General features: G+C 46.2%; 1 protein-coding gene across 11 annotated transcripts in view; it reads right to left on the bottom strand.

Moving 5' to 3' along the window:
• Nucleotides 1-4,579: 4,579 nt before the first annotated feature.
• Nucleotides 4,580-24,235, bottom strand: part of PPP6R3 (protein phosphatase 6 regulatory subunit 3) — a 135,640-nt gene continuing 115,984 nt past the window's right edge. For 9 of the 11 annotated variants that reach the window (XM_024133318.3, XM_007126915.4, XM_024133316.3 and 6 more), the window contains 5 exons: nt 23,630-23,783; nt 22,131-22,237; nt 20,566-20,716; nt 13,982-14,101; nt 9,441-10,958 (listed from right to left, as the gene is read on the bottom strand). In XM_024133318.3, coding sequence (XP_023989086.1) covers nt 10,907-10,958; nt 13,982-14,101; nt 20,566-20,716; nt 22,131-22,237; nt 23,630-23,783 — 584 coding nt within the window. In that variant the 3' untranslated portion in view covers nt 9,441-10,906. The other 2 variants (XM_055078757.1, XM_028501128.2) reach the window with 2 other exon arrangements.

Genomic DNA, 24,235 nt, shown 5'->3' with positions numbered 1-24,235 from the left:
TGAGGGGTTTTCTTTTAATTTCAATGACTGTATTTTTCATCTCCAAGATTTCTAATTGTTTTTTTTTCCCCCTCCACTTCTTCTAGATGTTTTGTTCATAACTTTGTGTTTCTTTGGGTGGGGAGGAGTATCTTCATTTCCGTGTATCTTCATTCCTCTCCTTGAGCCTCCTAAACATCATTTGTCTTTATCAAACTAGTCTATAAAATTAGTTTCATCTGAAGTGGATCCTAAATATTGAGTTGGATAATTTTTTGATAACATTAGAATTCCGTTATGTATTTTGGAATTTGGTGTTAAGGTCTTCTCAGGTCGGCATGGTTTTCTTTTTCTTTCTCCCTCTGCGTTCACTGTTTTGTCTAATGATTTTATGGTTGTCTGTCCTGGCTCCAAACCATCTCCTGTGGTGCAGTCATCAACTGTGGGGGCAGGCTGACCCAGGCTCGGGTCCCCAGCTGCTCTGTGACAGCTGCAGCCCCAAGCAGAGGTTGGCTCCCTTTTCCCGTTCGTTTCACAAGCAAGTGAGCCCACCGCAGACCCCCACCTGCGTGGACCTCTGTGAATAGCTGTTACTCTGCCGCAGCGCCTCAGTTCCCAGGGGCCACCGCCTGTTTCTAGACCTGGATCTTCAACCCTTCTCTCCAGTTCCCATCTACTTCGTTTCTGGTCCTGTGAGATGTTTTCCTTACTTTGGAGTCCAGCAATGCCTTTCCAGTTTTCTCTTTTCAACGTTCTGGACTGTGTCTAACGTACCAAGTTTATCTTGTGGCAACGTTGAGATCAGGTGGCAGACGTACTCTGTCAACTTGACTAAACGTTCAAATCACTTCTTTAAAAGCTACCTAAAACTCCACAGCATCAAACACTCCCAGGAGTCTCCTGTAAGGACCATATGATCCATCTGAAGGGTCTCAGTGAAGCTTAGTAACAAGCATCTGTCTCCACTGTCCTCCTTATCACTCCCAACCCACCTGATACATTTCAGATGCCTAAGTCATCACCTTGGCCAGTGCATTTGCCCCCGACCAGCTCATCCTTTTGAGACACGACTGGCAACTGTTTTCGCCGTTGGACCACCTAAGCTAGTGTCCACACTCTCCCCCAGCCAGGAAATGAGCGAGCCAGCCCCCAAACTCCATCTCACCACCTGCTTTCCTGGGCCATTCCTGCTGCCACTGTTGCCAGCTGGGCTCTCCAGGAAGCAACACTGACACAGAGTTAGGAATACAAAAGGCTTACCTGTCTGTGAAAGGAGAAGGGGAGAAGTTAGATTGGATGGGTGCTGTCAGCCTGTGATGTAGACACAGTAATTCTCTTTCAGCCCAACATGGAGAGGGAGCCCTGGGGCAAAGATCATTATCTGGAGAAGCCCCATATTTGGGAGAAACGGCTAGGCCTTTGTACAACCATCTTGTTCAGTGACGGGCTGAGGGCCAGTAGAGCATGACTGAGGCCAGAAAGCTGAGCAGACCTTGAAGGAGCTATTAGCTCGAGGTTGTCAGCCAACCCCATTCGTTGAAGATGGACAACCAGTCCTTTCAAGTCCTTTCCAAGCAGAGTAGCACATCTCTGTTGTCTGCTGCAATCAGGTATAATTCTATTTTACCCCTCTATTAACTTCTAGTTGCACATTCTTTTAGTGGTGACCCTAAAGAGTACAGTATGCATCCTTATTAGAGGGTTATTAGTACTTTCAATTAACTAGATGATGCCAGGACCTTGAAGGCAAACTGTTTACTTCCTTCTGACTTTTGCCTTTTGTACTGCAGGAGAACTTTTTTTTTTTTTTAATTTGAAGTTAATTCGCTAGTGAAATTAGACATTTGCTTATTCGTTTAAAAAACTTTTTGGGGGCTTCCCTGGTGGCGCAGTGGTTAGGAATCCGCCTGCCACTGCAGGGGACACGGGTTCGAGCCCTGGTCTGGGAGGATCCCACATGCCGCGGAGCAACTAAGCCCGTGCGCCACAACTGCTAAGCCTGCGCTCTAGAGCCTGTTAAGCCACAACTACTGAGGCCCGTTGCCTAGAGCCCGTGCTCCGAAACACGAGAAGCCACTGCGATGAGAAGTCTGCACACTGCAACGAAGACAGCCCCCGGTCGCTGCAACTAGAGAAAGGACTTTTACATTTTTGGGTCTTACGTTTCAATCTTTAATCTATTTTCAAGTTGATTTTTGTGTATAAGGGTCCAATGTCTTTCTTTTGCATGTGGATATCCAGTTTTCCCAGCACTATCTTAATTCAAGTGTATTTTCAACCCCACAAGACAGTTATATTCATTTCTTTTTACAACTTATTTCCTTTTCTGGTGCTCTCAATTCTGGCTGCCTTGTTAGGCTTCCATCTGGGAGGATTTCCTTCTGGCTGGAAAACTCCTTTCAGTGCATCTCTACTGGAGTTGAAATGTTTTTGTTTTTCTGAAAATATTTTTATTTTGCTTTCACTTTGGAGGAAAATTTGCTAAGTATTCTAGGCTGGCGCCTTTTTCTTCTGGCATATGATGTCATTCCATGTCTTCTGGCTTTCCTCATTTCTGTTGAAAATAACGTCTATTAAAGACAAAGTCTTTTTCTCAGGTGCTTTCAGATTTTCTCTTTGGGTTTTTGTTTGTTTGTTTTTTACGGTACGCGGGCATCTCACCGTTGTGGCCTCTCCCGTTGCGGAGCACAGGCTCCGGACGCGCAGGCTCAGCGGCCATAGCTCACGGGCCCAGCCGCTCCGCGGCATGTGGGATCTTCCCGGACCGGGGCACGAACCCGTGTCTCCTGCATCGGCAGGCGGACTCTCAACCACTGCACCACCAGGGAAGCCCTCTCTTTGGTTTTTGATAGCCTTACTATGACTACCATAGAGCACTAGTTGTGGTTCTCCTTTGAATTTATCCTCCTTGGGCATACACAGAATTTCTTAAATCTATAGCTTAAGTCTTTGATAGTTTTGGTGTCTCTTCTACCCCATTCTTTCTCCTTCCCTTTCTGGGACTCCAAATACATGCATGTTACGTTTTTACTGTATCCTTTATTTCTCTTAGGTGCTGTTCTGTATTTTCAATCCTTTTCCTCTCCTACTTGTCTGAATGTTTTCTACAAACCTACATTAAGTCCATAAATCTTAACTTCTGCTTTGTCCAATCTGCTTTTAAATTCATTTATTGGGTTTTAAATTCCAATTACTGCATGTTTCAGTTTTAGAATTTCCCTTTGAAATTTTTTTTGGCTGGGGGGATAGATTCCAGTCCTTTAGTGGTCATCTATTTTCTTGACTATATTACCACATTTTAAAGTCTAAAAATACTTGGCATGTTCTGTCTCTTGGCACGTCTAAGAAATTTTTATTGAAAGCCAACATTGTGTATGAAAAATGGTAGTGGCTTTGGGTGGTGCAGTTTTCCTTGAGAGGGAATTTGTTTCTTCTGGTAAGACTGGTCTTTGCTCTTACTTCTAGGCTGTGGTCCTTTGGTGGTTTTGCTGTTTACCAGTCCCTCCTCCTCGAGTCCCTAAGCTCCAATCCTGCTTCCCCAACACTTAGCTGTCTAGACTCTTCTTAGCTGCTATTTTCTACTTGGCTTTTTGGCATCTCTCCCTGCACAATTTAGGACTCATCACAGGCCTTGAGAGAAAGAGCAGTGAATGTCAGGCTCACTTTATGATCCTCTTTTCTCCAGGATCTTGTCCCTTCTGTCTTGGCTTCTTCCGTCACCCTTCACTCCAAGGTCTCCCCAGCCCTGCAAGGCTGCTGAAAGCTCGGAGCCTCTGCTTTCTGCTGGGCCTCGTGTGACTTAATCAGCAAAAGCCAAAAGGGGAAAAAGTGGTAACGAATATCAGATTCACTTCAGTGCATTTCTCCTCCGCGCACCTGCGGCCTTGTTTGCTCTCCAGTGCCTTCAAAGAGCTAGTTTTATTATTTAGTTATTTTGGCTGGGCCGCGCGGCATGCAGGATCTTAGTTCCCCAACCAGGGATCTAACCCGCGCCCCCTGCAGTGGAAGCGCAGAGTCTAAACCACTGGACCGCCAGGGAAGAAGTCCCGAAGAGCTAGCTTTTTAAAACTTGTTGTTGGCAGGATGTTTAATCTGATAAAACCACTCATAGCTGGAAATGGAAGTCCTGTTCCTTGCATTTCTAGTAATGACGATGGGCTGCTACAATTTATAGTTCGATGCACAGTCCTCACACGGTGTTTTTAACTCTAAATTTTGCTTTGCCTCTTACTGTCATGTTTTCTGTTTGCACTTTCCACTTTTTCTATTCATTTATTTTCAGCCTTTGTCATTTTTATGACTTTCATATAAACAACACATTGCTGGGTTTTATTTTCAACCCCAGTCTGACCATGCCTTTTAAAGAGAATCTAGATGTAGTGTAGCAACTTACGTCCTTTCTTTTCTTTGTTTGGGGGTGGGGGTGGATTAGGGGACACTCTCTCTACCCCAAAGCTCAGAAATAAGTGAAAATTAGCACTTGGGAGACACATGGAGAAAACCGAGTTAGAAAGTCTAACCAGAGATGTGTGACCAAATGCACCTGCTAACCCCTCACTCCTGACTCAGACAGCTGCATACCTAACCACTAGCAGAGCTGGACAGCTTGCACACAGACAACAGACCAGAGCACACTCCTCTGCAGGCCAGCAAATGCAAGGAAGACCACATGAGGCTCTTGAAACGAAGTGTAGATCCTCTCCGCATTAACCAGATAAATCACTGTGACCTCCCCTGAGACTGAGAGATGAGGGAAAGAGAGGCCAAGAGTGTTAACTCTAGCATTAAGATTCCACAGAGAAACCTGAGACCCGCAGCTGCCCCTCACATTGCTCAGTGCTTCAGCCTTTTCCCCCATTAGACTTAGCCATTAAGCCAGGGTCAGTAGCTGGGCCCCTAAGAAGGTGCTGGGCCCACTTTCATGCCACTCCCTCAATGCTGCCCCTTTATTATCTTAATGTAACAAGAGCTTGGTGAGAGCCTTAGAGGAGCCAGTAAATATTGCCCCCTCCCCCGCCGGCCTTTAACCCCCAAAGCATCCCTCTGGGAAATAAAACACAGCAAATGGATTCAAAATACCCATTTTATTAATGAGCCTGTCTTGAAGGACACGGCTTGGATGTTCCCTAATACTTGACCCCTAGGTTAAATGCACCCACCTGCTCACAGGAAGCACTCAACAAACACAGGCCTCTCCCCACACAAGGACAAAAGCCTCCTGTATGAAAAGGGCAAACCCAGAAGGCAGCTTCTCCATGGGCAGGCAAAGCCACACTGGATTCCAGAAAACACTAACCCAAGCATGCCCAAGATCCTGTTCCCAAATCCCTCTTCTGCTGGAGAGGAATGGCAATTCCATGACTGCTTATGTGACATGGGGAATGAGTTCTCAACAGTGCTCATCTTTCTCCTTTCCCTTATCTTAAGGAAAAAAAAAAAAAGGTATAAATCACATATAATAAAACGCATAGGTTTTAAGTGTAGAGTTCGGCGAATTTTGACAAACGTCTACACTCGTGTAACCACGATCACAAGCAACATGCAGATTTCCATATTCCTTTATTACCAATCCCTCCACCCCCCGCCCCCCCCCCCCGCCCGGCTTCTCCTTCAGGACCAAACAGTGTTCTGATTTTCAGCACCATCCATCAGTCTGGCCAGTTCTAAAGCTTCATATAAAGACATACGGTACGTACTCCATGTGTCCTGCTAAATGTGCTTTTGAGATTCATACAACATGCTGCATTTATAATAGTTCATCCCTATTTATTGCTGATATTCTATTCTATTAACATACTACCATCTGCTTACCCATTTTCCTGCTGTTGGACATGTTTTTGATCTTTCATTATTATGAACAAATTGACAACAAACATCTTGTTCGTCTTGTGGACATACATTGAGTTCTACTAGCTCCACATTTTCATCAGTATCTGGTACTCTTGGTCTTCTTAACTTTGGCCATTCTGCTGGATGGGAAATGGTAGATTTTTGCGATTTTAATTTGCATCCCCTAGTGACTAATGCCTTTAAACAACGTCTCATGTTCTTATTGGTCACTCGTGTATCTTCTTTGTGATGATCTGTTCAAGTCTCTTGCCCATTTATTAAATTGGGTTTTTCATCTCATTTGTGATTTGCATTTTTCTATTTTCTGGATATGAGTCCTTTGTCAGGACACACAGAGATTACTCTTTTCCTGGCAGTCCATGGCCTACCTGATCATTTTGAGGGACAGAAAAATGTTATTCTGATGGAAGCCCCATGTCTTTTCCCTTATGATCTGCGCTTTGTGTCCTAAGAATTCTTTGCCCATTCCAAAGCTGATAAGGTATTTTTGTTTTCTTCTAGAAGCTTGTGTAAGTGCTTATGGTTTTAGACCTATCATAGATTTCATTTTGTTTTTTTTGGCTGTGACATGTAGCTTACGGGATCTTAGTTCCCTGACCAGGGATTGAACCCGGGCCCTTGGCAGTGAAAGCACGGAGTCCTAACCACTGGACCTCCAGGGGATTCTCCCTACCATCTATTTTGTATTAATTTTTGTATATGCTGTTTGAGAGGATTCAAGGTTAATTTCTTCCCATACAGATATCCAGCTGCTGGTTGAGAAGACCTTCCTTTCCCATGTAATTGCCTCGGCAATGTTGTTGAAAATCAACTCACCATGTATTTGTGGGGTCTACTTCTGGATTCTATTCCATTTCATTGATCTATTTCAGGGGTCAGCAAACTTCTTCTGTAAGGGCCAGACAGTGAATATTTTGCGGTTTGCAGGCCATGTGGCCTCTGTTGCAACCACTCAACTCTGTCAGTGAATCATGAGAGCAGCCAATTGAGGGTCGGGTCCAGGAGCAAGAAGGGGCATTCCCACAAGTCCCTCAAAAGTCTCTACTCCTGTAAGCTTATCAAACGTAAGTAATTCTCATACATACGCTGGTCTGCTTTGAAACTGTCTTGTAGCTGTCAGGCTTTGTCCATTGCTACGTCTGTAATGTTTCTATTGTTCTACTGGCTATTAAACACTTGATGTTTCATAGTCTCCACTCACTGCTCTACTTTGAAATCAAATTGACAAAGTCTAAGAAAAAAAAATACCAGAAAGATTTGTTTGGGAGTGCACTGTAACAGCAAGTATTAACTGAGCATTTACACAGTCGAGCATTGTTCTGTTACATATTTAAATGTGTTACACTTGATCTTCACAACTCTGTCACTTGCTGGCTGAGCATCCTTGGACAAGCCTATTTAACTTCTGTGTCCCTCTTATGCACGTGTGAAATGAGGGTAACTATCTCACAAAATTGCTGTGAAAAAAAGTTAATGCACATAAAGCTTTTAGAACAGTGCTTTAAGAACTCAGTTTTCTGTTAACAAGTGGAGAATGGTACAGGAGAAACAAAACGGAACCACTCAATGCCTTACAGAAGGCAGTATGAAACAGTCAGCTGAGGGGTCCCTGCCTTTAAGCATTTATAACCCACCTAGGGTAATAAATTCAAAGGCAGCACTGTGTCTGTCCTCTGTTCATTAGGTCAGTAATGAACGACTGGTACAGACGGCAAGGGCAAAGCCAGCATGCACTGATTGCTGAAAATGAATGGCCGAGCCAAAAAGGTATCAGTAAGGACGGGAACAGGATCCAGAGAGAAGAAACCGAATTGAAGGAAGAATGAACACCGGCTATGGAGCGAGACAAGGAACGCGACTCCTGGCCTGTCACCGTGGTGCAAAAGCAGTGGACAATGGACAAACGAAGGGACGCAGCTCTGTCCCAAGAAAACCACCTGTAAACACAGGTGTTGGGCCAGAGCTGGCACGTGGGAGGTAGCTGACCCTGAAGCTGAAAAATGACTAAATCCATCTGCCTGGAGTGAAGGTGCTTGAGTTTTCCGGAGGTTCAGCTTGTAAACAGAACCACAGGCTCAAAGCCAGGATTTAGAAAGCCCAGTAGGTGACCTTAGGGGGTTGAGAAGTGAGGAGACAGCACATACTAACATTTATGAAGTGTTTACAGTAAGGCAAGAACTATTCTATGTGCTTTAGGTCCATGAACTCGTGGCTGCGGTTTCCCCATGGGACAGAAGAAGCAGCTGAGACAAAAAGCGGCTCTCCGTCCTGGGTGGGTGGGGCGGCCTGTGAGTGAATGGCAGCCCCAGCCCGGAGCCCACGGCTCTGAGCGCTCAGCAGGGCCTGCGGTGTCCGGGGGCCCAGATGTGTGCGCCCAGACTCGCACAGGGGGACGTGGTGACTAGCTGGCTCTGGGGGACTGATAACCACCAGGGGGACACTTGCTTATGCGAACAGACGGAGGAGGGAAAAGGAGCAGCTGTGACATAGCATCACATTCTAAACACCACTATGGAACACCCGAGAAATTTTAACTCCCAAGTTACCTCCTGGGGCCAGATGCCAAAACCCCAGGCTGGGGAGGTGCTATACATGGAGGACAGACACAGCACGAGCTCGCAGCAGATCCCCGGAACAAAGTACACGGAGCCCCTGCGCGTCGGGCTCTGGCTGCTCCCGCCATTTGGGCGGGACAAGCCCCCGAGCCCGCGGACAGTGGGCTCTTCCTGGGGGCAGCTGCCCAGCCTCCCCAGCGCAGGATCTGGTGCATGCAGCACGAGAGCTGGTGTCAGGAAGCCTGACCCATCAAACACCAATGGTGGTTCTCTCATTAAGGCCCCACACCCTGTCTAGTTGTTAAAGCCCAAGCAAGGTACAAGAGAAGACTTCTAGAAACAAAGAATCAGGCTTTATTCTGTTGTCGTTTTTTAATACAGGTATGGTGTCGTAGACATCTGTTAGTCCCGCATTCAGGATGGCCAACCCACAGAAATGAAAGTAGAAACTCCGTGAGCTTGTGCTCGCTCCTGCTCCCGGGGTTGGCACCCTCCCACCCCCAACAGCCTTTGAGCTGCGCACCCGTGCCCCCTCCCTGCCACGCGAGCCGGGCAGAACGAAACACCACCCCAAGGAGAAGCCCTGAGTGCCCTTTCATCAGCAGTGGGCGGGATGAAATAAGACACCGTGTTTACCTTGGGTGGGATGGAGAAGCCAAGCAAATCCAGACAGTACAGGGGCAGCGCGGGCACCCCTGGGGCCAGGCCGGTGCCCGCAAAGCTCTCCACCAGGCGAGACTAGAGCGCGCCGTCCTTCCACGGTCCCCGAGGTCCAGGCCGCATCAGTCAGCATCCTTGAGACAAGTGAAGGGCGCCCTGTCCTCTGGCAGCGCTAGAGTCCTGGGGAGAGCACCCGAGGACAGTGTCTTCCGAGAGGAGCTCCCAACAGAAAGGGTCCCTGAGGAGGCGCGCAAAGGCCAGGCACAGCAGCCCTGCCGTCTGTCCCAGGGGCACTGCCGACTCCACTGTCCTTGAGGGCTAGGTCTGCCCCGGGAAACCTCATGAAGGGTTTCCACACCATTTACAATGGAAAAGTAAATCAGAAATAAGGCATTAGACATTTGATTTTTTTATTTCCATATGCAATGTAATGTTTAGGCACGCTGCTTGGGATGCTATTTCTAAAAAAATCGTTGGCCATTTTTCAGAATATCCTTTTGGTTTTAAATACTGGTCAGGAAAAACAAATGATGTAAAAATACGTGAATAATTTTCTATTACAGAAATGAAAAACTGATTTGCATCTAAAAGTGCAGGAGGTGAAGTAATTTAACCCTTTCACCAGACAATATGGCAATATACAATATATTGCTTCAGCTGTTTGAGAAGGCTGTGACGTATTTTTATACTGACATAGAAAATTATAAATTACATTGAATTAGTATCCATAATCACTATATATGTACACAAACCAGTTCTTAAAAAAAAATACACTGGTTTAGAATTTACGAGTGAAAACCTCACAAGGTACAGTAAAACAATTAACATGCTTAGGTGCCGGATTTTGATTTCTAGTTTAAAAATACTAGCCTGTAAAATGAACGCACTCTAATTCCATTAGCAGCACGAGCATTTTTCCACTGACTTGCCTAATATGATTTAGGTATGTGAGATACGCAGATTGCTCTGAAACTTTCATTGGTGTTGCTTGTTAACAAGGTAAATTTTGGTGAATGGGTTAAAAGGCAGATGAACAACCAAAACAAAACAAAAAAGAAAAAAAAAAAAAAAAAAAAAAAAAACCCAAACCACAAGCCATGTACACTCCAAATATTCTAGTGTTTCACCTGTAGGGATAATCAGTTCAAGCAAACAAGACTTTAACAGAACATATGGCTTTACAATAACATCAATTTATCAACTAAGTTGTAGCAATAAATACTTAATCTCTACCAATAGACTTACATTTTTTGATCCGCTTTAAACAATACAGAAAACAGTTACCAATCAAAAACTGGTTATAAAAAGAACACCAAGTATTTCTTATTCAAAATCACTTTTGTAAGTTAGAACAACCAAAATAACACTTAGAGGGCATCTCAATCCTACAACTCCTCGCCAACCTGGAAGAAAAATGAATTCAGAACTTTGTACAAGGTGAAAAATGTATGAAAACTGCCTAATACTTTGGTCACACTAATAATTGTCAAATAGTTATGTTTCAAATACAATAGATCTGTGTATTCACTTTTATAAAACTATTCTTACAGCCATTTTAACTATAGTATTACTACTATTATTACATGGGTGGCAAGATCTTATTTCACAGGCTACCCATTATTCAGAACAATACAATATAAACATACGCAAAAATTCTTGGTATTTGTCAATGTGCAATATTTGTACACTTCTGGGTTTCTCTGTACAACGTCTTAGACTCTAGAATATAAAGGTTGCTGGTCCTGATCCCTTGCAGAGTGAGTGCAGCAGCGGTGGCTCGGCGGGCTCCCGACGCAGCCCCGGACCCCGCACGGTGGCGCCTGCGGTCCCCGGTCAGCAGCAGCGGCAGCGGAGCTCGCTCATCATACGGGGCCGTTAACCGCCGCATCGCCCGGCACGCTCGACTGCTCAGTCCTGCGGGGTGAGACCAACTCCGTGTAGCTCCCTGAGGCGGGGGAGCGTTTATTTGAATATTGTCTACGCAGCGCCTAGCACAAAGCCTGCGCTCAGCAGTTACTTCCTTCATGAAATGCTTCTTAAATGAATCTTCCTAAAACTCCAGAAAATCTAGCTGAACAGCTCTAAGCTTCAGCTCCGGTGAACTAAGCACTTAGCATGGGCTGCAGGGGAGCGGGGGCTCCGTGAGACCCAGCGCGCCTCGGCGTCTCAGAAGCACAGGGACAGACTGGTCAGTGGTCCCCGAGCCTTCAGGAGCTCTCTGCTCATCCCTCCTTCAAAACAGCCTTTTCTCTGTTCTGTACATTGCAATCCACATAAAATTTCACTTGATAAAAATGGGATTTTGCTACTGGGGGCTGGCGGGGGACGACAAAAGTTTGTAAAAGGACCAACTTTGAGAACAAAGTGTGCACTTTAACAAATGTGCTCCCCCGAAACAAACATCAGGGGTGACGCTGCGGGGGCGGGGGTGGGGGGAGAGGGGGATACGAAAGGAACAAAGTGGTGACAGGGTACCCGGGACCTTCCTGCCGAACTACAATGTGACCTACATCTTATGAACGAGACTTGGGAAGAGATGTTTAGAGCTAAATTGGGAAGCACAAGTACTCCCGAACCGGCACTCCAACTTCACAGAGTGCTTCAGAGCCCTGCTAACAGACGCCCATGAAGTCAGCCCCACTCACACAGCAGACTCTACCTACATTCCATGGCGTCTCAATGTATCACAGACACAGGCACTAGCATTCTGGAACCAGACACAACCGGGCACATGCCCTGCCTTCGCCACTTACAAGCCGTGTCTTAACCTCTCTCAGCTCAGTTTTCTCCCCCTGTAAAAGGGGGACAATAACCTCCCCCCCACCAAAGAGATAAGTATACAACGTATGCAAGGTGCCTGTTTGCACACTGCTGGCACAGATACCGTACATACTTGATAAATACTGAAAAATAAAATTTTGTGGCAATGAAAAGCTTTACGTGCAACAGTGCACATCTGTCAGCCTCAAAATTACTATTTGGCTGTGGCAGGAACCATCTCGGTAAGATTTGCATAAAGTCCCAAACGGCTATCTTCACAGTCCACGGTGCCGTAAACTGCTTTTAGAATGCAAATGTGACACACCGGAAAACCCACCTCTGTCCCCGCCAAAACAGCAGCTCAGGTGCCCCGACTGCCCTACCTCAAGTGGGACTCCTATTCCTTCATCCAGCTTTATAATAGTCTTCATGCCCCTATATATTATCTGTGGGGTCTGTTTTGCTACTGCTTTATCACCAGGCCTAAACCAGTGGCTGCTGCACTCACATGTGTATTGGACAAGGCATATGTGTATTGGAGGAAGGACAGGCAGACAAGTGATGCCCCCTCTTCTCCCACTGGCTCTCCCCACCTTTTTCCGCCACTGCCTGAGTCCTGCAGATTGGGAGAGACAGGGCTCCTCATCCCAGATGTCTCTCTGCATGAAGAGCAAGTGGGTCCCCCGAGGTAAACACTTCTGCACTCCAGAGCCCAGTACCCGATCCCACAGGAAGGCTGTATCACTCATGTCAGAGAAACCAAGAACGCACTCCAGGAGCAACAAATCCAAAGTGGGACAGGCTAGGTATCTTGTAGGCAGCTCTCCATATAAAGGAAATTTACAGGGAGACACTAGGGAGGTGACAATGACTGCTTAGGTTATTACCCCTACAGAGGACCTTTGAAAAAACATACCAAACCCTAGGCAAAAAAGTGACTTGCCCAACCCGTTAGATGCACAGCTGGGGCTGGCTCCCCTGCAGCCGGAGTGCCATCCCGTCTCCTCCTCTTAAAGCCGCCACTAGAGCCAGCACGCACAAGCAGTTCTTATAATTTGTTTTATACACACACACACGTTTTTAATTACAAAAGCAAACCCCGCATCCCAGCTGTAATTTCCATGAGAGAAACAAAAGCAGGGTTTGCTACGCTATGAACATACAGGTTTACTGACCAGTGAACAGAGAGTGCCCCCTGCTGGTTCCCACTGGTTACACCGCCCCTAAAATGCCTAGATTTGGGAGCGTCAGGTGAGAGGGAAAGTACTTCTCGGAAATGGCTTTAAAAGCCACTTTATTCCTTATGGAAGGAATACACAAACTTGGATATATTTAACCAACACAGTTCAGTCTGCGCGGCGCTGAGCGAAGGTCCTTGTGGTCCAAGGGCACATCCTCAACTTCCCACGCAAGCTCTGGAGCAACAGGCGGCCGCCCTCGCCCTGCCTGCGGGGCTGCACACAGCCCCGGGTGGCCCTTGGGGGCTGGGGCTCTGGCTGGGCCTGTCCCTCCAGACCACGGGCTCAGTCTAAGCAAAAGGTGACTAGACAGATAATGTCACATTTCAAATCCCTTGGCTCTGGTGGTGGGATTTTCACACTTCATCTGGACAAGATAAATATTTTGCAAAAACAAAACCAAAGAGGGACTCATCTGAGAGTTGAGAGTATTTAGCCACACATATGAAAGGGTCTCCAGGAAAGCCCTCCTGTGTGTCACGTGGACACATCTGTGGGAACCAGGCACTAGGGAGCCGCTTGTGTGTGCCTGGCAGCTGGGTGACTATGGCGCTGAGGGAACCCAATCCTGGAAGGGCTCAGTATCAGCCTCAACCTGGTGCCTCATCAAGAAAAAAAAAAGGGGGTGTGGGGTGGGGATATGCCAGCATGAGAGACCCTTCCAGCCCAAATAATTTCTCAAAGAGCCAGTGATGTTACTGAATCTCCAAAAACCAGTTAGTTTTCAGCTTCTGCAGTAGGAGATGAACTGTTACATCTAAGTTCTCAGCTCAGTCACTCTGATTACCATACGGAACTGAGAAAATGCTTCTGTGCAAGTCACTGAACACCTGAGGACAACTGTAACGACCCCCCACCGCCATACCAACTTCCCTCCCAGCTCCCAGGAGACAAAGCCAGAGAAGGGCCCAGGCAGGATGGCCGGAAGCAGGTAGTTACCTCTGCTCTGGGCTGCTGCTGGGGGGCCGGGGGGCTGCAGACTTCCCCTCTGCCGTCTCCAGGCTCTCCTCCACATCTTTACAAGCAGCATCTTGAGAGGTAGACAGTTTTCCTTCCTCACTGCGGTAAAGAGGACGACAGGCAGCATGAGACGCCCGACGCAGCAGCACCGGGTGGAGGAGGAGGGCGCATGCATTTGGCTCTGGAAGTCATGGCGGCCATGGATCCAAGCCCCGGGGCTGAGCATGCTCGGGGGCGTGGGTTGGGGGGGGATCACAGGGACCACAGACACGACTGGGAAACCATGGAAGGGGAGGATCACACACAACTGGGAGCCGAAAGAGGGACGATGTAATGCAGCTGGTGTCTGGTAAAGAATGGTCCCACATCACTGTACATACCGGTAGGATTCCAACACTCTGAAGCCAAGTGTGCAGAACAGAAAAAGAAATGTACAAGAGTTTCAGAATACTCCTAAAAATGAGGCATTTGGGGGAATAATATGTCCATGACTGCACATAAGCAAAACTGCAGACTCGGTGAAGGTGTCAAATGAACCTGTTTGAAGGAATGAGTCTTTAGTTAAAGATTCCTGCCTTCAGGGCCAAGCCCCCCATCAGCTTGCTGGCTGATGTCACGTGAGCAGGAGGCCACGCAGCCTGAGCCAGGACGAACTTCTCGAGCTGTCTTCTGACAGTGCGTGAGAAGGACAAACCACGAAGGGAAAGAGAGCCAGGAACAGGGGCCAGAAAGGTAAAAACCGGTCCTGAGGGGTCACAGAGAGGGCTTGGGGAAACAAAACATGAAAGGATGATTTTCCCCTTAGACAGCTCTTGCAGAGAAAGACAAGGAGCAAATGCTGTCAACTGTCTGTGGGCTGGGAATTTAGACTTCTGCCTATTTTGTGTCTGGCATTCCCATTTTGACACAATTCAAGATGGCACTAAATTGAGCTTAAGGGCGGCTAACGGTTCCCTTTGGGACAGTCCATCATTCTTAGTGTGGGGTCCTGTCCCAGATTTGCTTATGAAAAACCTCACTTTAGGATGACTTCTCGGTGGCTTTCAGACGGGTCTGGCAATTTACAAGGAGGAAAGTGAACGGAAGTCTAGTTCATTACTCCTAAATTTTCCCCATTCTCCACCCCCTGCCCACCAAAGCAACTATCCTGATGTGTTCAATACATGTTACTTTCATTCTTCTATGTGTATTCTGAGACACATCACTGGCCTGGAACCGCACACCTCCCTGCATTTATCTCTGTACCAGCACAGTCTGGAGGGCTGTCTTTTCCTGCTGCCTGTGGCACAGCATCCCACGGTGCACACCTCCCGTTCTAACGCGTTCTCACAGCGACCGGTGCCTCTGTGCACAGGGCTGCAACGCTGCCGCTGCCTGCTGGGGCCCCGTGGAGCCGCTGGGACACTCCTCAGGGCTCTACACCCAGGAGGGGAAAATGCTGGCCATCCTTCCAGCCAGCATGCCCCCCAGCAGGGCGACAGGGTTCCTGTAGCCCCAGAGCCCCACCGATACTCAGCATTTCCCACCCTTCCAATTCCTGCCAGTCTAGTTAAGAGGTGTCTGATAATGAATGAGTTTTGAGTACCTCTTCTTAGTTTTGCCCCTTTGGGTTTCCTTGTCTGTAAACTGCCTAATGATATTTTTTGCCCATTTTCTGATTTGGGTTTTCTACATCTTTTCCTTACTGGTTTGAATACTAAATGTTAATTTCTGACTGATGTAGAGCTGTAAGCTTTTCCCCCCTCAATTTGCCATCTGCCTCTTAATTTTGTCCACAATACTTTATTTACCAGAAATTCTTAAATTTGATGTAATCCAATTCTATTCTTTGCATGAGGTTTACGCTTTTGGAGGTTGCTTTGTTTTTGTTTTGAAAAAGAAGTCCTTTTCTGTCCACAGGTCAGGATACACTGCATTTTCTTCTAACTACCATGAGACTCTGGCCACATGACTTAACTCCAGTATCTCATTTTCGTCATCTGGAAAGTGGGATGATAGCCATGGTACTTATCTTATAGGGTCCTTGAAAGAAAGAAACGAGTTAACACGTGAGAAACATCTGGCACGGCGCCGGGCACACAGGAGGCACTGCACATGTGCTCTCACCCTTCGTGCTCAGGCTTCACTGGCTCCCTTGGAGTGAGCCCGCCTCCATCATCTGCTACGCCATCCGCCTTGGGACTGAGCTCTCTCTCACCACCGTGGCCCCTTTAACTATCTGTGTGCTAATATCACACTGTTTTAAGTATTTTGACTTTGCAGCATGACCAGTACTGCCAGAGTAAGTCTCTTATTTAACCTTTCTATAGCTCTCTAAGCAATCTGGGAAACTTTTTATTCCACATGAATTTTAGAATATGTTTATCAAGTGTCTTAAAAATCCAACTGAAACTGTGACTGGGACTGCACTAAACGTACAGATTAATTTGGTGATGGTGGGGGTGTCTGCAGCACTGAGCTGTCCCATCTCGTTGTGATGGCCTTCACTTGTCCACATCTTCTTCTGTGGCTTCTTTCGAGTTTTCTCTATAGATATCTGGGTTAAGATCATTCCTAAATAATTTATAGTTGGATGTATTTTGTGACTGGCACTTTCCTTTTTATTATATATACAACTTAGTTGTTTATTACTGATGTAGAGAAAGGCTACTGATTTTTTAAATTGCTCTCTTACCTGGCAGCTTTGCTGAAATCTTACAAGTCTGCTACTGACCTAGTTGTAGTTGATCATTATCACCTGCAAATGATCAGTTTCATCACTTCCCATCTCATCTTTACCTATACCTCTATTTCTTTTTCCTTTCTTCTTAACACTCCCCAGGACTGCCTATTCAGTGGCAGTGACAATGGGCATCCCTATTTGCTCCTTCCATTAAAGTTAATGCACCTAAAATTTCTTCATTAAGTACACTTTTTGGTGTAGTATTTTGGTATTTAGCTTTTACCAAGTTAAGGAAATTCACTTCTCTTCCTGATTTGCTCAGTGTTTTAATCATACATAGCTTTTTTCAAAAGCTTCATCAAAAACATCAAATGACTTTCTTTCACTCTATTAATATGCAGTGAATTACACTGACAGATTGATTTCTTGATGGCTGAACCATCTTTGCAGTCCAGGGACAAACTCTAACTGATCATTATGAATTATTTTTAGTATACTGTTGGGTTCAGTTAGCAAATATTTTATATAGGATGTTTGCATTTAGTTTGCTTGTAAGTGACATAAGCTGATCATTTTCCATAATTATCCTTATCTGGTTTTGGAATTAAGATTTCACTGCCTCATAAAAAGATCCAGGCAGCTTTTGCACTTTTTCTATTTTCTGTAACCATTTAGATAGGAATTAATAGATTAACACACATGGAGGGACTTCCCTGGCGTTCCAGTGGCTAAGACTCTGCGCTCCCACTGCAGGGGGCATGGGTTCCATCCCTGTTTGGGGAACTAAGATCCCACATGCCTCATGGCACAGCCAAAACAAACAAACAAACAAACAAAAATGCATGGAATAGCACTGAATCATTACTGTCACTGACACGAGGCTGAGGCTGACCCATTAGTCTGCTCCTTGTTTTCCTCCACCAATAATGGTTTGTTTGTACCCTTTGTCAACTTAAAAAAAGTTATTATTAGATTGTGTCTCTTCCTTTGACATTAGGTTCTTCCTATATCCTGCTACTGCACGTTTCTTTGCTGGTTATGGCTTGTCTTTTCATTTTATTATGTCTTTTGGAATACTAGAAATTAAATAAAGTCAAATTTATTAATCTTTCCCCTTATGGTTTGGCTTTTTTATGGTTAAGAAACCCTTTATCATAAAGTTGTAAGATACTCTCTTATGCTGTCTTCTGAAAGTTGTAGTTTTGCCTTTCATACTTATGTTGAGAGAGAGATTTAATTTTATTTTTCTCCAACATTGGATAATCACTATTTATTAGTCCCTTCCTTCCTCACCAGCTTATGTCACCCTAACACGTAAGTGTAGGGGGTCTGTCTGTTTGTACAACTCTGTGCCTAGGTCACATGCATCATCTCAATAACAGTAAGTCTTGCTGCCTAATACCGTGAAGCCCCCTCACTTTACTCTCTTTAACATGATCTTGGCTATTCCCGGCTCTCCTTGGTCTTCTCTGGGACTCTCACAATCTGCTTCTCCCTTCCATAAAAACCCCATTGGGATATTGATGAGAAATACGTTCATTTTATAGATTAATTTGTTAAGAAATGCCAAAGATATCGTCCCATTAGCAAACATGGTATATCTCCCTATTTATTTAGGCCTTTGTTTTTTTCAGTCTTAGTTATAGACAACGTTTAACTTTTCATTTAAAAAGGGGGAGGGGGCTTCCCTGGTGGCGCAGTGGTTGAGAATCCACCTGCCAATGCAGGGGACAAGGGTTCGATCCCTGGTCCAGGAAGATCCCACATGCCACGGAGCAATTAAGCCCGTGCGCCCCAACTACTGAGCCTGCGCTCTAGAGCCCGTAGGCCACAACTACTGAGCCTGCGTGCCACAACTACTGAAGCCCAGGTGCCTAGAGCCTGTGCTCTGCACCAAGAGAAGCCATGGCAATGAGAAGCCCGCGCACCGCAAGGAAGAGTAGCCCCCACTCACAGAAACTACAGATAAGCCCACGTGCAGCAATGAAGATCCAATGCAGCCAAAAATAAATAAATAAATAAATAATAAATTAATTTTTTTAAAAAATAAAAAAAAAATAAAAAGGGGGAGGGACACATCTAAGACATCTTGTGTTGGTTTATAAGGTGCAATTGATTTGTGGGTGCATCCAGTAAACTTGTTAAACTTTCCTCATAATTCTAATATTTACCTATAGATTACACTGGAATTTTTTATGTAGAAAATCATAACCTACAAACAAACAATAACATTTTATCCCTCTCACATCTGTCTTTATTTATGCTGTGTGTGCTAAGACCAGCAGCACAGTGCTGAAGAGAAGCAGTCACTGCAGGGTTCGCTGTCTGGGTCATGCCTCTGAAGGGAGTACTTCTTCAAAATAATGCTTCACCGTTACGAATAGAGTCTGCTGTAAACTTTCAGTAGACACTTTTATCAGTAGCTATTTCCTATTCCTAGGGTGCTAAGTAGTCACAAACAACTTTAATTTTTATCAAATGCTTTTCTGTCTGTCTACCGAAGGCCCAAAGGGTTTTTATCCTTTTATCTGTGAATTACCTTCAATAATCTTTACAATGTTGTAACATCCTTACATTCATGCGATACATCCTTGGTCATGACTTAAAAACACATTGCTGGATTTGGTTTGCTAGCTTTTAACTTTAAAGTGTTCTACATATAGATCCACACATGAAATTAGCCTACAGTTATTTTTTCTTTCATGTTTTGCTTGACTTCATGAGTTGGGAAGCATTACTTCTCGTGATCTGAAAGGGTCTGTGTAAGATGGAGACCAGAGCTCTAAGCACTGGTTTAGTTGCAGTCTGTAGGTTTTGATAGAACTTTTTCATTACTCTTTCAGTTTTAAGTTTTTCATTTTCATTATGATTCCTTGTTGACCCATGAGTTTAGAAGTGAGGCTAATTTCCAAATCTGTTTTTTTAAAGCTATCATTTTGCTACTGAATTCTGCTGGCTGCATTATGTCTGGAGAAAATGATCTGTATAGTACCAAACCTTTGGCTTAGATGGTCCAAGCTTTGCAGCCTGCATGTATCCAGTGCAATTCCTATCATGGCTAGAGACTGTCAGTTTTTTTTTTTTTTTTTTTTTTTTTTGGTATGCGGGGCTCCCTCTGCTGTGGCCTCTCCCGTTGCGGAGCACAGGCTCCGGACGCGCAGGCTCAGCGGCCATGGCTCACGGGCCCAGCCGCTCCGCGGCATGCGGGATCCTCCCAGACCGGGGCGCGAACCCGGTTCCCCTGCATCGGCAGGCGGACGCGCAACCACTGCGCCACCAGGGAAGCCCGACTGTCAGTTTTTTATACTCATGTATTTTGAATCCGTCAGTGTTCTGAATCTACAGTCTTCTAAACTCTATTAAAAGGGGAGGCGTGGGACTTTCCTGGTGGTCCAGTGGTGAAGAATCCTCCTTACAATGCAAGGAACGCAGATATGATCCTTGGTCAGGGAAGATCCCACATGCCGCGGGGCAACTAAGCCCGCGTATCCCAACTACTGAGCTCGCGCACCTCAACTAGAGCCCGCGCGCCGCAAACCACAGAGCTCGTGTGCCAAAACTAGAGAGAGAAAACCACACGCCACAACTAGAGAGAAGCCCGCGCGCCGCAAGAGAAGATCCCACGTGCCTCAATGAAGACTCAACGCAGCCATAAATTAGTAAATAAATAATCTTTAAAGAAAACGGGGGGGTGGGGGACGACGACACTTAACGACCCAAACTCCATCTCTTCGTTAAGATTCAATGAATTTAACGGAGATATTAGAAAGATGTCAGGCTAATGTCTGAACCCACATTTGAATCAAATTAAAGCTGTTAATATCCGTGGTCTCTCTCCCCTCCGCCTCCCCCGCCACCGCCTTCCAACCTGAAGCTGCCAGCACACTGTAGCCCTGGTTACCTTTTGAAGACCGCGGTTTCTGTCTTGGCATCCACAGTGAGGCTCAGAGTTTCCTTCACGCCGCCATTCATCACTGTCTCAGTTACCTTGTCTGTACTTTCTGCATCCTCCTCTCCATCAGAGCTGGCTTCCATGGCCACGCTGCCTGGTGCTGAAAAGGACACACAGCTGAACGTCACGAACACCTACGCAGACCCAGCCACCCAACGTTACCTCTACTGCTTGAAGAAGAAGAAAAGTGACATGATCTGCCTGTTGCTGCCTCTTAGCAATGCCCACGGCAGAGAAGCTGCGTGGGTTCCCCGCAGCGTAGGACCGGTGAGTCCCCGCCCCCCGAGTCTCCCCAGCTACCCGCACACCCAACTTTCTCCCAGCCAACTCTTCTGCCCCTCATGTTCTCCAGTTCCCAGCGCAGGACAGACGGGTGGTCGTATATTCTACAACCACAACCCACCAGAACCCAGTTCATGGTGTGTCCATGCACCCTTCTCATTCATCCTTCTGCTCTCACTTGTCCCACACTTCGGTCCTATTCTTTTCTTTTTTTAAAGTTACTTTTTTGTGGTTCCCTGTGGATTATTTCTTTGTTCTATAAGAGGGAGCCATGTGGTGTACTGGTTATGAGTGTAGGCTCTGAAGTCAGACTTCCTGAATTCACACCCAGCCTTACCACCTTACCACTTACCAACCTAAGAGCCCGGGGCAAAGCACCCAACCTGTGCCTGAGTTTTCTTATCCACAAAATGGGGATATTTGAAGCCACCTGTAGAACCGCTGAGGGATAAATTAGGTCATCTATATAGAATGTTTACAAAATACTAATTTCTGGGTTTATTTATTTCTTGCCCCTTGGTTCCTGTGCCCTCTACCTGTACCCTCATTTCCTTTCCTAAGGACTGACTTCTCTGTTTCCTCCACATACTATCCACGCCCACTCCTCGCCCCTTCACTAACCTCCACGCTCTCCCCCCACCTCCCACGCCCCTCATCAGGTTGAAAATAGTTCAGGGCCTATGCAGGGAACAAGTGCATGTTTTGAAAAAGATCGCCACTGGATACCCTTGACCATTTCATCTATTCACAAAGGTGGGAAGAAAATAAACCACCACAGAGCCTGAAATGTGCCCAGACATACACATATGCACCAAGAAAGCAAACTCCAAGAGACGAAAGAGCTGGGTGCAAGATGGGCTTGGAGCACACATGACTAGTTCTGGTTTTATTCACCCTGGGTGCTGTAAGCTAGGCCATTCATCCTTTCTGGGCCTGTTTCCTTTCCTGTCTTGAGGGAACCGAATGACTGGTAACTTAGATCCCTTACCGTTCTAGGATCAGCATGCCGCGGTTCTGGCAAACATACACAACTTCTTTTCCTCAATAGCCCTGCGCACATCAGACCCACCATCTCATTTTCCTGGGTCCTTGGAGCCCCTGAACTTTTTAAGAAACCTGCTTTGTGGACAAAGACAACTTTTCCGATCTAGAAAACTCAGCATAAAGTTACAGTGTGAACCACCACCAAAGGAGCGGCCCACAGGCTGTGCCCCGGAGCTCTCTGCACCCACCTTCCGGCTGCACTGCCAGCGCAGCCACACTGGGCGCCAGCGGGCCCACTGGCTCCGTGCTGGTCTCCATTTCCACTGGAGAGCTGCTCCTTAAAGAGTCTTTTGTACTTTTAGAAGAGAGAAAATTCAGAGGTTAGCAGTGGGAAACAGACCTCAGTTATCATTATTCCCAAAAAAGCTTTGAACATCAGTTCCAATTCCACTGGGGAGACACAGTTGGTTACAGAGTCCAATGAATGACACATAGATCTAAGCATGGACGGCGGCTTGGAGTAGCAGATGAGTGTCAGTGGGCCGATATTCTGCTAAATCAGCAGGGTAGTCACACGGGGACTTCTCAGAGGTTTCTAGACAGTTTCAAAATGCCCCCAGCCCCTCATGGTCACATAATCACCAGGCTCCCAGGGCTGGGACAGCAGTGCGTACACTGTACATTATGAACTGTATCTACAGTGCCATTTTAACAAAAATCCTTATCACCTCAAGCCAAACTGCCTAGAGGGCCTGGCCCTCCTAATGATATTTAATGAGAAAACATGGCCTGTGCACAAGGGCTTGTGAAGGGAAGCAACATTCAACAACATTCTCAAGTAACCAGAAAAGCAAGAGCTGGAAACTTGATTGTCCTGCACTGGAAGAGTCAGTGAAATAACTCATCATATTTTGGAGATATATTCCATAAATCTCACTTTTACCTTTGAATAATGGCTCACTGCTATCACCAGAGGTGCTGTAAAGCCTCCTCTTTGGTTTGTCTGTAACGGTAAAGGCTAGTTCATAACAGTTTGTCTTATCATTTCCATTACCAGTGACTGTTTAAAAACATCACTGGTTAGGATGGGGAAAGCAACAAAGTCTTTCAAATGGGGTGGTGGAGAATGACTGTTTTTCAGTAGATGAAATAAAACAACGTTAATCAAATCGAAGTAAGTCTAACAAGACATGAAATCCATGGTTAATACTCAAATGCTGACAATATTATTCAGGAAAACTACAAAACGATAGGTTGCTGTTACTGAGAATTACAATTAACAAGATTGACAGCCATACCTGTCACACCCCTTAATTTACAGCACTAGACCAGCTACAAGCGAAATACAAGCTCGTATTATCTATTAAATTCAAGATATATTCTGCATTTTTCTGTAATATTCCACACTGAGGTGTCTGCCAGGAATTCTTTGGCTTCACCTCGTTCCCAAGCCTGTCCTGACACCTTCATTGGCACTGTGCTGACTGACTTCCTGGCCGTATCTCCCCAGCCTACTTTGTTATGATCTACTCCTTTCCCAGTTCATCCTGGATGAAAGAAGGAGGAGGAGGACTGTTTTTCTTGTAACTCATAGCTCTGTCAATATCTCCCCCTGTTGATGTTCAATCTTGTTTAAGGCACTACATTCAACCTGGAAGAAAATCAAGGTGACAAACAGTGTCAACAACACCCATGGCATCCTCGGTTCTCGTGTGGAAAGCTTTAGAGAGCTGGCGCACACGCTCACCTCAGGGAAGACGCGAACTCGGAAAAAGAAGCCCAGCCCGTCTCCTTAGTCGGCACTGGCTCCTCTGTGCTCCAGACGTCGGAGCCCACAGAGTCTAAGGGAGCACCGTGCGTTGTCTCCATGGGGACATCAAAGCTGGCTGACCAGCTGGGCGCTAAAAGGAGGGGAAGGATTTCATTTTGAGAACACCTCAGTAGTTTACCATAACACAAGAATTTTTCAAAAACAGATGTGCAATTATGAAAAGCCTGCAGTTGTGGGCCAAGGGCACTCTAATACACCGTGGGCAGAAGTGGACATGGTACAGCCACTTGGAGGGCAATTTGGTGACATCTACCCTATTATAAAACTGTGTGTTCCCTTTGATCCCTTGGCAATTCCTCTCTCTGATTTTTTTCCAATAGAGATTATCACACAAGAATACAAAGCCGGGGGCTTCCCTGGTGGCGCAGTGGTTGAGAGCCCGCCTGCCGATGCAGGGGATGTGGGTTCGCGCCCCGGTCCGGGAGGATCCCACATGCCGCGGAGCGGCTGGGCCCGTGAGCCATGGCCGCTGAGCCTGCGCGTCCGGAGCCTGTGCTCCGCAGCGGGAGAGGCCACAGCGGT

The sequence above is a fragment of the Physeter macrocephalus genome, chromosome 16 (genome assembly GCF_002837175.3).
Source record: "Physeter macrocephalus isolate SW-GA chromosome 16, ASM283717v5, whole genome shotgun sequence".
NCBI classification, from domain to species: Eukaryota; Metazoa; Chordata; class Mammalia; order Artiodactyla; family Physeteridae; genus Physeter; species Physeter macrocephalus.
This window is presented reverse-complemented; position numbering and strand designations above follow the sequence as displayed.